This window comes from Mustela lutreola, chromosome X (genome assembly GCF_030435805.1).
Source record: "Mustela lutreola isolate mMusLut2 chromosome X, mMusLut2.pri, whole genome shotgun sequence".
Lineage (NCBI taxonomy): Eukaryota > Metazoa > Chordata > Mammalia > Carnivora > Mustelidae > Mustela > Mustela lutreola.
The window spans coordinates 1,417,738-1,429,953 of record NC_081308.1 but is presented as its reverse complement, the minus strand read 5'-3'; the positions used below and the strand labels follow the sequence as shown (position 1 = coordinate 1,429,953).

Here is a 12,216-nt window from a genome sequence, read left to right as displayed (position 1 = left end):
ACTGTTGGAGCAACGTGCTTCACCTTCACTCTGGAACATAGGATGTCACATAGATACGTGTCCTTCAGAAATTAGGAAGGTTCATGGGACCACATCTCCAAAGGCCAGTGTCCCATACAGATATTAGTATCAATGGAAAAGATAAAATCACTCCATTCACATACGATTCTCAAAACCCTTAGCTGATGCCAAATAGAAAAAAACCTCATGCTTTGAAATTAATCCATAAATTGACTGTTGGGCCAAGAGGAGTGTTAGAGGATGAATGTGTGGTTTTAGGATGAATGACGTCTGGGACATCACGGAGAGCCTGGGGACCTCGGTTATGGGTTAACCATCCCGTATCCTGTATTTAGAAGTTGCTAAGGGAGTCAATCTTTAAGGTTCTCCTTTTACAGTAAAAAAATAAAATGTGCAGAGCACCTGGCCGGCTCAGCGGGTGAAGCCTCTGCCTTCAGCTCAGGTCATGATCTCAGGGTCCCGGGATCGAGTCCCGCATCAGGCTCCTTGCTCAGCCGGGAGCCTGCTTCCTCCTCTGCTGCTTCCCCTGCTTGTGCTCTCTTGTTTTCTCTCAAATAAATAAATATGTTAAAAATTAAACAACAATAAAATTTGTAACTGTGTGTGCCCACGGACCCACAAATAATAAAATTTGTAACCATGTGTAGCGATAGACACAAAACATAAAACTTGTAACTATGTGTGCGGACAGAGGTTCCCCAGACTTAGAGCCGCGGCATAGAATTAATGTCAAGTCGCTACTATGTACACCTAGACTTGGATACAATGTTTCCTGTCTGTTGTATCTCAATTAAAAAATAAATCAATCCATGGCTTTTCATTTTCCCAGCGATGACGTTTGGTTCTCAGTCGTCCCTGACGGAAGCAGGGAGCGTCCGAGGGCTTCAAGATTTGCCGTTATGATGGCAAAGAACTCAATGCAGTAAAAACCCAAGAATCACTCCTGTAGGCTTTTCCTTTTGGGCACAGTCAGCCCTCGTGAAATGTTTCCCGTTGTGGGTAAGTCGGCCGCCACAAAAAGTCCCTGATGTGTTGAATGTTGTTCCCCCAGCGACTGCCGCTGCCTGTCACTCTGTTTCCCACTACCCGGACGCTGGTGCCCCTGGACAGCAGGACGCGGCCAAGTCAGAGGGTCAGCTCGGAGAGGTGGACGCCAGCAGACAGAGCGCCAATGCCTGAGACCCCAGGAAGAGGCTGAGATGGGTATGGAAGGGGGAGCCCTGCAGAGACGACCCCCACCCCACCATGCACCGGGGGGCTGGGGGCCGGGCGTACCGTGCGTGTTTCCGGACCCGTCGTTGCTGGGGTAGTAGCTCCCACCGCCTCCTGCAGGAGAGAAGGTTCGCGTCAGGGACACTCTGCTGGGAACCATGGGGTTCCTGGTGATGGCCCCAAAGCCATGCTCACGACTCAGCCCAAAGAGAGCCCCACAGGGTGGCAAAGAGTGGGTGCCACCAAGGCTGCCTCCCTCAAGTCACAGCTTTCTGGAAGGACAATGCATGCCAAGACAGACCTGTATGGCAAGCTCGGTGAGGGCACACGTGAACGCTGAGAGCCTTATGGGAATGCAGGTGTGTCCTTCTCCTGCACAGAGATCCAAGCAGGACCGGTCAACTTGACACAGAAGTACGTGTATGACACGGGCACACTGGGCAGGCAAACCCTATTACATACGTCCTTTCTTAGGAACCAGACATTCTTACGGTTGGCTGGTCACAACCTCGAAGGCAAAGCTGTTTATTCCCAGTGCTGAGCATGGCAGAGAGAAGGGGAACACATACCCCGCATGTCCAGACCACATGGGTGCCCCTTGGCCAAGTATCGGGGCCAAGTCCTCACCTCTTCTGAAACACGTCACGCGTGACAGAACAGAGGAGAAACCCCGTGTACCTGACACAGAGCCTCACGCAGTCCAGCCTGGAGCCTAGGCCTGCAGAGGGCTCCGTCCTGACTATCTGCGCTTTGGTTTACGTATGAAAAATTCTCTGCAGGCATCCCCAGTCCCGTGATAGAGAGAACATCCGCCCCACTAAACCTTTACATACACCTGTGAACGTGTGCATCAGCATAAAGCTGGAAACGTGACTCTATACACACATGTGCACCATAAATGTGTATTTAAGTACATAAAAGTACAGCAATAATCATAGAAACACTCATAAAAATATACACACGTGCCTATCCAAGTATATGAATACACATGAAGATGTATATACCCGCATACATATGCAGAAGGAGAACAGGCGCACCTGGCTGGCTCAGTGGGTTAAACCTCTGCCTTCGGCTCAGGTCATGATCTCAGGGTCCTGGGATCGAGCCCCGCATCGGGCTCTCTGCTCTGCAGGGAGCCTGCTTCCCCCTCTCTCTCTGCCTGCCTCTCTGCCTGCTTGTGATCTCTCTCTATCAAATAAATAAATAAAATCTTTTTAAAAAGATATATAGAGATATGCGTATATAAAGGACCATGTGTAATGTCTATAAAGCAATCTGTACATGAATATGTACATGCATATATAAGGGATATATTCCTACGACAAGACAGAGAGAGACAGGTGCATACAAAGATGTTTCTATGCATGTGACTAAGGGATACGTGCATAAGCCACGATGTGCAGAGACATGTACAGACAGGCGATTTGGAAATGTCTATAAAGGGATCTGTACATGAATCTAAAGACATAAATACGCACTCGCATATACAACGGATATGTGCATTCGGATATATACAGACGTATGTATACAAACGTCTTTATATAATTGTATATAGAGGCATCTGTATATAAGATATACAGAAACATTGTATGCAGAGATGTTTCTGTACGTGTATATAATGGATACGTGGGTAAGTAAATCTAGAGAGAGACCTGTATATAGACAAGTGCATGTGCAAATGTTGATAAGGGTATCGTACGCGAATATGGAGAGACGTAGATATGTGCACGCACATATAAGGGATATATACCTAAGTGAAGATATACAGAGCCATACACATGCAAAGATGTTTCTATAAATGTATATAAAAGATACAACATAAGTAAATTTGCACAGAGACATGCATACAGACAGATGCACTTGTAAATGTCTATAAAGAGATCGTGCGTGAATGTGGAGATCCTTACAAAGCTACGTGTCTGTAAACCCCTACGCCTTGCAGGGTATCCATATGGACAGACGTGTCGGCAGAAAGGCACGTGCACAGGTGTGTGCAGACTATAAAGGAATGCACACGTGGGTACACACAGACGTACGCACGCACACAGGTGTACACAGATACGACCACCACTTGGAAGTGCAATCGGCCCCGCGGCCAGTGTCGCCCACAGCACCAACCTCCAGAAGGGACAGGTGCACGGAGCACGCCATCCAATAAGGCACGGGATGTGGACGCCCTGTGCACCCTGTCCTCCGCTCGGGGCCAGCTCTGCCCCCAGGCCTCTGTGCCATGCCCCAGTCTAGTGAGAGAAGTCATGGGCATACCTGCGGGCGGCTTGGGTCTGGGCGGGTAGCGGCCATCATCCCGGTCGGTGTTGCCGAAGTAACCTGTGGAGTGGAACACAGACCAACCCTCAGACCCCGTGCAGACAGCGCGCTCAGTCAACCCCAGCCCACCGGCAGCTTATGGAGAGCGTGGCCATCCCCTTCCATGAAGCCAGGATACTGGGACCAAAGTGCAGGTGTCCCCAGTGCCATCCAGGTGGGATGACATCCTTCCTGTGGGAACAGCGTATGGGTGGTCCAGCAGCCTGGGGAGGGTAAGTGCATGGATGGGCCCCTTATGATCTGAGAGCCGAAGGGAGGTGCAGAATGCAGAGGAAGACCGTGACCCCAGGGCCTTTGCACATGCCCTCTGTGTTGAATTTAGGTTTCCGTTCCAGTCTCAGCCCCCGTGCTAAGACCACCTTGACCCTGGCTGGTACCCCGGAGCTTCCACACGGTCCCATCCATTCATTCCTGCCCCTCCACCATGCCGCTGGGTGACTGCTGCAGAACCAGCCTCCGCACACGGCACGTGCTCACGTAAACACTATGGAACTCCTCCTTGCAAGCGGAAGCTACTGAAAAACTTGGAATTTCCAAACACACCTGAGCTGACGTCAATGAAGGTGTTTCTGAAAATCCCCTAAAGATGGGTGCTGGTTGCCAGGGGAACCAAGTGCCCCCATGATGAGCGGGTCACACGTGGCCATCAAGCCACGTGTGACCCCTGGGGATGGGAAAGACACCACAGGATGAGTTAATCCCAATGACCCATGATTTAATCCATCATCAATCGTGCTCACGTGATTGAAGCCTGCCTAACACCCAAAAGGACTGGGTTCAGTGGGAGTCGAGGTCGTACTGAAGTGAGGAATGCACCGTCACTCCATGGGGACACAAGCTCCTGTCTGGACCCCTCCAGACCTCACTCCATGAACCTGTTAACCCAAAAGCTTGTGCATATCTTTCATCAAATCCCATAAGGTAAACCAACACCTGTCTAAACCGCTCTAGCAAATTAACGGAACCCAGAGAGAGGGTCCTAGGAACCTCCATCTACAGCCAGATGTTCAGAAGCTCAACCTGCATTTGCCAAGCATCGTCTCAACTGGGGACAGTGTCCTTGGACTGAGTCCTTACCCTGTGGGATCTGGTGCTATTTTTGGGAAACAGGAGCATGGTGATGTGTGGTCCCCAGAATTTCCCTGCCCTCTTCTGAATAAACTTGCTTATATCCAGAACCAGCATTTTTAAGGAATTTTTTGGTCAAAATAGAAAGAAATTTAATGTGCACTGGGGTCTCCAAAGGTCCCTCTTGTGTTCAGTGATTCCCTTTGTTAACATTTTCCAGGCACCAAAAGTCCCGACCCTTTTCTGGGGATGCTGATACATAAAGGCTGGTGAGGGGGCCTGACCTGTCCACTGGGGCCATTGCGGGGACGTCTGTGTTTGCAATCAGAAGAAACCTCAGGGCCCTGAGAGATGGGGGCCAACCTATCTGCAGAGCCCACCTGCAGGATGGGAGTTGCCCTAGGGTGGCAGGGTGCTAAGGGGGTGTCAGGAGGCAGCAGCAGTTCCCATGGCCAGTGATCACCATCCAGATAGGAAACTGTGTATTTTGTCTAACGGCTCTGGCCACAAGCCACAGCCTGCCCACCTTCCAGCTGCCTCCTGTGCACCCACAGGGACGCAGGTCCCAGTGGAGACCCCAGACCTCACATCTGAGCTGGCCAGTTGCTAATGCCATGAAAACATGCACTGCTCAGTTCAATGCTAGAAAATCCTACAGAAAGTGTCTGCCTGCTTGGAAAACCCTACAGAAGGCATCCACCTTCTTGAAAAACAACACAGAAGGCATCTACCTGCTTGGAAAACCCTAAAAAAGGAGTTCATCTGCTCAGAAAACCCCACAGAAGGTGTCCACCTGCTCGGAAAACTCAACAGAAGGAATCCACCTACTTGGAAAACTCTACAGAAGGCATCCACCTGCTTGGAAAACCCCACAGAAGGAATCCACCTGATTGGAGAACCCAACAGAAGGCATCTATCTGCTTGCAAAACCCAACAGAAGGCATCTACCTGCTTGGAAAGCCCTACAGGAGTCTGCCTGCTTGGCAAACCCCACAGAAGGCATCTGCCTGCTTGGAAAGCCCAAAAGAAGGCATCCACCTTCTTGAAAAACTCTACAGAAGGCATCCACCTGCTTGGAAAACAGCACGGAAGGCATCTACCTGCTTGGAGAACCCTACAGAAGGAGTCTACCTGCTTGGCAAAACCCACAGAAGGCGTCCGCCTGCTTGGAAACCCTCACAGAAGGCGTACGCCTGTTCACTGCACCCAAGTGGCTGAATCCTGCATGTTTTGTCCCCAAGAGCCAAGACATGGCCCCTGAGATGCACGTAAAGGGGTTTGGGATGCCCTAAGCATCCTTTAGCAAAATCTGTCTGCATGAACCCCCCCATCTCTCCAAACAACCTTCTCTCCCCAACAGAATTCCAATGCCCCCTGCCCTCCCAAGGCGTGCATACCGGACTGAGCTACTTGGAGCCCAGATGACCTCCAAGGGGATCTACTCAGGGTTTGGGAAACCATCTGTAGTCACCCTGTATCTCTTTCTCCTTCCCTGTATTAATGAGACCATAGTTGGTCTCTGTCTTGTCTCTTAGAAACTCCCATAGAGAAGCCCAGCTGTCCATCCTGGGGTTGGATAAAATTGTCCAATTTCTCTCAACAAGAGTTGCTCCATCAGGGACACCTGCCCAGAGCTGTGGGGACCGCCGGGAAAGAAGCTTCCAGAAACCTGTCCTGCCATCCAATAAGGGCCAGCCACCAAAGACATGGCGGCATCTTTAAGAGGCTGTCATGAGGCTCTGGAGAGCTCATGATTTCCTATTAATTTTGCTTCCAGTGGGCATCTCCAGAAACATCCATGAGCTGAGACCAGTGTCCACCATGACCCCTCATGAACATCATGGAGGAGACAGAATGCCATGGCCAGGGATTTGGGGAGGGTATGGGGGACTGTGTAGACCATTCCAGCCAACAGAGTTGAGCATGTGCACTCTGATGGGGAGATTTAGGGGGCTGGGTCTTCTGTCCCCAACATGGGAGCGGGCTGCTAGTAAGGCAGCTGCTGGGCATTTGAAAACCATTGTCACTTCATCGTGGACAGAATTTCAAGTGGGTCAGTATGGATGGTGTATCCATTCCCAACGTTTCTGAATTCAGGATTAATACACTTACCTCCGCCACCATCAGAACCGCCGGGCTGGGGGCGAGGGTGTGGCCTCGGCCTTGGGTAGATATCTGTCGGAAAGAAGCACGGGGACGTGAGGAACGCTTCTGGAAGCCCTTGACGTAGCCCAGGCTCACGTGATTCTACGTGGTTGGGTTTTAGGTTTTGGGTGCTATTGGATCACCCCTGGACTTTACTGACAATGTTTCCTTCTATTTTATCTACTTATTTATTTTTAGGAAATCTATGGGAACTGGGTCTACCAGGTTTTTGAGGCCAAGGAGACACAGAGAGTCAATGAGTTGTAATGCACGGTGCACACAGGGGGCATTTATGAGCAGGAGATAATTTGGAGCCCTGCAAACGAGCGGAAAAGGAACCCGTCCTCAGCATCATTAAAAACCATCAGGAGAACGTACAAGACTGAGCACACGGTATTTTCCAGAGCTCAGAGCAAGGGGAAATAAAATGAGTGATGTCGGTTCGACCTTTCGGCCCCCTCCCGCTAAGGAGTGCGACTCTTGTTTCCTGCAGACTGAGCTGCTCATTATTCCGAAAGCAGCCTGATGACCCCCATCCCCGTAAAGACAAGGCAGGTGTCACGAAACCAGACTGGAAGGGAGCCCGAGGGCTGAGAACACTTACTTCCACTGTCGTCCGGCATCCCGGGCTGCGGGTGATACGGAGGTTTGGGTCTTGGGTAGAGATCTGCGGGGAAACGACATTGCATTTTAGCACAGAGAAACAGCCTCCTGTCACCAGCGGCCTATACAACACGGATGTCGTGCAAGTCCCGATTTTCTGTCTTATTCATGTTTGCGGCTCACGGCGTCACAGATGGCCATGGACCCGCTGGACATGACTGAGTCGACAGACGTAAAATCTGAAAACTGCAACTTAAAGGGAAAACCACACAAGGGTGCGTGTACACACACACACACACACACACACACACACACACACACGTGCACACACACACACACACACGCTGTTCCTAGAAGCTAGCTTCCATGGCAAAGACGGTGCCAGAGCTCCAGGTTGCCGAGAGGGGCTGGCTTTATGGTAAGGATCAGTGTGCAGCCAAAAAAAAAAAGTCAAAAAAGGCAGAGAAATTCTCCTGGTTTATTTTTAAATTGACCTCAATGCTTTCTTACTAAATACAGTCCTCTCCTGGTTGTTGGTTATCTCTCTCTCTTTTTCTTTAATTTTAACTATAATATTTATTTATATATCACATATCGTGCATCATATATATCATATCACATATACATCTCATATATATGACATATCAAATAATATATAAAATACCATATAATACAATACATATGTGTTATTGAATAACATGTACTAAATTTTATTATGTAATATAACATTTATTTTATATATAATTTAGTAATGTATATGATACATATAATATATATTATGTGTTATATATGTACTATGATATATAAATATACAGCATGTATCATTTATTTTATAGGTAGCATCTATGCTACATAATATATTATATGCTATTATATATTTCCATTATATTATAATTATGTGTATTATATTTGTTAGTAATTATATTATATTAATATTATATATAATTGCCTATTATATAATATATAAATTTTTATATATAACATATACATTATATAAACATATACATTATATGTTATACATTATATATACATATTCATGTATATATGTATATATACATATGCATTATAACATATACATTATATAAACATTATATACATTATTTATATAAATTATTATATAAAATTATGAATATAAATTATATATACTATATCTTATATAAATTGTATTATATAAATATATATAAATATTTATATTATATATAGATTATATATCTTATATATAAATATATAAATTATATATTATTTACTTTACATGTTTATTACATATGCCATATTATATATGCTCTCCAATGTATATAATATACATTGTCTTTTGTTATATGGTATATAAATATGTTACTGATTTCATATAATTTAAGAATGTATATTGCATGTGAGCTACCTATATGCTCTATAATTATATATTATATTATATTATAACACATATGTCCTATAAATCATACTTGTATTACTGAGGTTTAATCGACGTACAAGACTATACCAGTTTCAGGGGAACAACATGACGACGGGGTATTTCTCTGCATTTCAGAATCTGGTTAACACCCATCACCACAGACACCAGCTACAGAACCTTTTTTCTTGTGGGGAGAACATCTCGGATCTACAATCTGAGCAACCTTCCAACATGCACTTCAGCATTTTTCACCACTCTGCTCACGTTGGCGAGCCATCTTCATGGTGATGCACGTGGACGCTGTGCGTTGAGACGCTGGGCTCCGTGGTCCGCCTCCCACACCATGTCACTGATGGACACATAGGTGTTGTTTTGTAGCTCAACTAAGGATCCTTTGCACCCTGAGCTCATAAGCCACATCCATCTATTTTCCCAACACTTGTAAAGTGTTTCTTTGCACACTTGGACCTTATTTTTATAAATACTGCAGGACGCTGTGAGTGAACTAGCTATTATCCAGGAGAACAGCCGGTCGCCCGGGCCTGCTTGTGTGGTGTGCTCCCTTCCCTCTGTTCTCTGGCTCTGACCTCTCTCAGGTACTGAGACATAATTTGGTCCCTGAGCTCCAACCTAACCCTGGTCAAACCTCAGCTTCCCACCCTCCCCGGGGTCTGTGTCTGGGGTTTCTTGTCCAGACCCCTGGTCAAAAATGTGCCCATCCCTGCAGAAGTCACAGACGGCCCTTTTTCCTAAATCATCCCATGCTATGCAAGTGTCTACTTCTGATCCAGACTGTGCAAACGTAATAAAAACTGGAGATTATATAACACCTGTTGGCTACTATGCAAAACACAAGAAACGACAGCTGTTGGCGAGGATGTGGAGAAAGGGGAACCCTCCTGCACTGATGGTGGGAATGCAAGCTGGTACAGCCACTCTGGAAAACGGCACGGAGGTTCCTCCAAAATATTAAAAGTAGAAATACCCTGAGATCCAGTAATTCCAGTACTGATTGTTTATCTACAGGAAACAATTACTGTCTTGAAAAGATATCTGCACCCCCATGTTCCCTGAAGCATTATTCACAATAGGCAACAGAAGGAAGCACCCTCCAATGTCCACTGATAGACGAGCAGATAAAGAGAATGTAATGTATGTTACAATGTAATGTATACAGAGAGATATATTGTATCTATATGTAGTATGTTTGAAAGAGAATTTTTATATGTTGCAATGTAACATAAAGATTACATTGTATCTATATGTAACATGTATATTGCAATGTAATGTATCTGTTACCACATATACAGACAGAGATACATTGTATCTATATGTAACATGTATATTGCAATGTAGTGTACCTGTTACCACATATACAGATAGAGATACATTGTATCTATATGTAACATGTATATTGCAATGTAATGTATCTGTTACCATATATACAGAGATATATTGTATCTATATGTAACATGTATATTGCAATGTAATGTATCCATTACCACATATACAGATAGAGATATATTGTGTCTATTTGTACTATGTATATTGCAATGTAACATATCTATTACCATATATAGAGATACATTGTATCTATATGTAATGTGTCTATTGCAATGTAATATGTATATTACCATATATAGATAGAGATACATTGTATCCATATGTAATATGGATATTCCAATGTAATGTATCTATTACTATATATACAGATAAAGATACATTATATCTATGTGCAATATGAATAGTACAATGTAATGTATATATTATCACATATACAGATAGAGATACATTGTATCTATATGTAATATGCCTACTACAATATAATGTAACTATTACCACATATACAAATAGAGATATATTGTATCTATGTGTAATATGTATATTGCAATGTATCTATTATCACACATACAGGTAGAGATACATGGTATCTATGTGAAATATGTATATTGCAATGTAATGTATCTATTACCATATATACAGATAGAGATATATTGTATCTATATGTAATACGTACATTGCAATGTAATATATAGTAACATATACAGATACAGAACTATGGTATCCATATGTAATATATATTTCACAAAGTAATGTATGTATCACAACAGATACAGATATGGATATAATGAAATATTACTTGGCCATGAAAAGAAGGAAAGCCTGCCACCTGTGACCATATGGCTAGAACCTGAGCGCATTATGCTGAATGACCTAAGTCAGACAGAGCAAGACAAAGACCATACATCTCACTATATGTGGAATTTAAACACAAAGAAAAACAAAGCAATGAGAAGGTCGTAGACACAGAAAACAGACTGGTCGTTGCAGAGATGGGAAGTCAGGGAGGCCAGAATGTCTGAAGGTGATCAGAGGGAAATCATCCCCCCAAAATAGGTCGTTTAGGTGTACACATCCGGCAGAAACCAAAATGAAGCAAAGTGAAGGAAATACTCTATATAAAATTCAGTATTATGTTTAGCTCTGATGGGGAGATGGGGAGAGACGAAGGGAGCTCACAGGTAGAGAGAGCTTATTGCCAAGTCCAAGCTCTTGAATTCATCATGAAATTACTTAAAATACAACAAGGCTCTCCTCAGACAAAGATGACAAAGGGACATAAAAGAAGGATCACAATTCTTTCAAACTCTGGGCAGGTTTTAGGTTTTTGGCATTACGCAATTATTAAGGACTTTACTGACAATGTTTCCCTTAATTTTATCTACTTATTTATTTTTAGGAAATCTGCAGGAACTGGGTCTGTCAGGTTTTGAAAGCCAAGGAGACAGGGAGGGTAAAAATGACTTGTAATGCACGACACACTCGGGGGGGGGGGGGTTGAACAGGACATAATTTGCAGCCCCGCAAACACGTGGGAAAGGAACTTGTCCTCAGCATCAAAAAAATGCTTCCCGAGAACATACAAGACCATCTGAGCATGCGGTATTTTCCAGAGCTCAGAGCAAGGGGAAATAAAATTATTTAACCTTCCGGCCCCCTCCCGATTAGGAATTCAACTCCGTTTTCTGCAAACTGAGCTGCTCCTTATTCCAAAACCAGCCTGATGACCCCCGTCGCCGTTAAGACAAGGCAGGCGTCACGGAAGCAGGCTGCAAGGGAGCCTGAGGGCTGAGAACACTTACTTCCACTGTCGTCCGGCATCCCGGGCTGCGGGTGATACGGCGGTTTCGGCTTTGGGTAGAGATCTGCGGGGAAACGACATTGCATTTTCAGTGCAGAGAAACAGCCTCCTGTCACCAGCGGCCTATACAACACGGACGTCGTGCAAGTCCCGATTTTCTGTCTTATTCACGTTTGCGGCTCACGGTGTCACAGATGGCCACGGACCCCTGGACATGACTGAGTCGACAGACGTAAAATCTGAAAACTGCAACTTAAAGGGAAAACCACACGAGGGTGCGTGTACACACACACGTGCACACACA

The 12,216-nt window shown here is 45.1% G+C and overlaps 1 protein-coding gene across 3 annotated transcripts in view; it reads right to left on the bottom strand.

Annotated features, from left to right (window-relative positions):
- The window catches only part of XG (Xg glycoprotein (Xg blood group)), a 191,436-nt gene that overhangs the window by 167,191 nt on the left and 12,029 nt on the right, over positions 1-12,216 (bottom strand). For 2 of the 3 annotated variants that reach the window (XR_009350094.1, XM_059158534.1), the window contains exons 4-8: positions 11,914-11,976; positions 7,379-7,441; positions 6,742-6,804; positions 3,499-3,561; positions 1,297-1,347 (exon numbers count right to left, since the gene is read on the bottom strand). Coding sequence is in view for 2 of the 3 variants with exons in the window: in XM_059158534.1 (XP_059014517.1) it covers positions 1,297-1,347; positions 3,499-3,561; positions 6,742-6,804; positions 7,379-7,441; positions 11,914-11,976 (303 nt within the window). In the remaining variant the exon portion in view is untranslated. The remainder of the gene's footprint in view (positions 1-1,296; positions 1,348-3,498; positions 3,562-6,741; positions 6,805-7,378; positions 7,442-11,913; positions 11,977-12,216) is intronic. The other variant, XM_059158535.1, reaches the window with a different exon arrangement.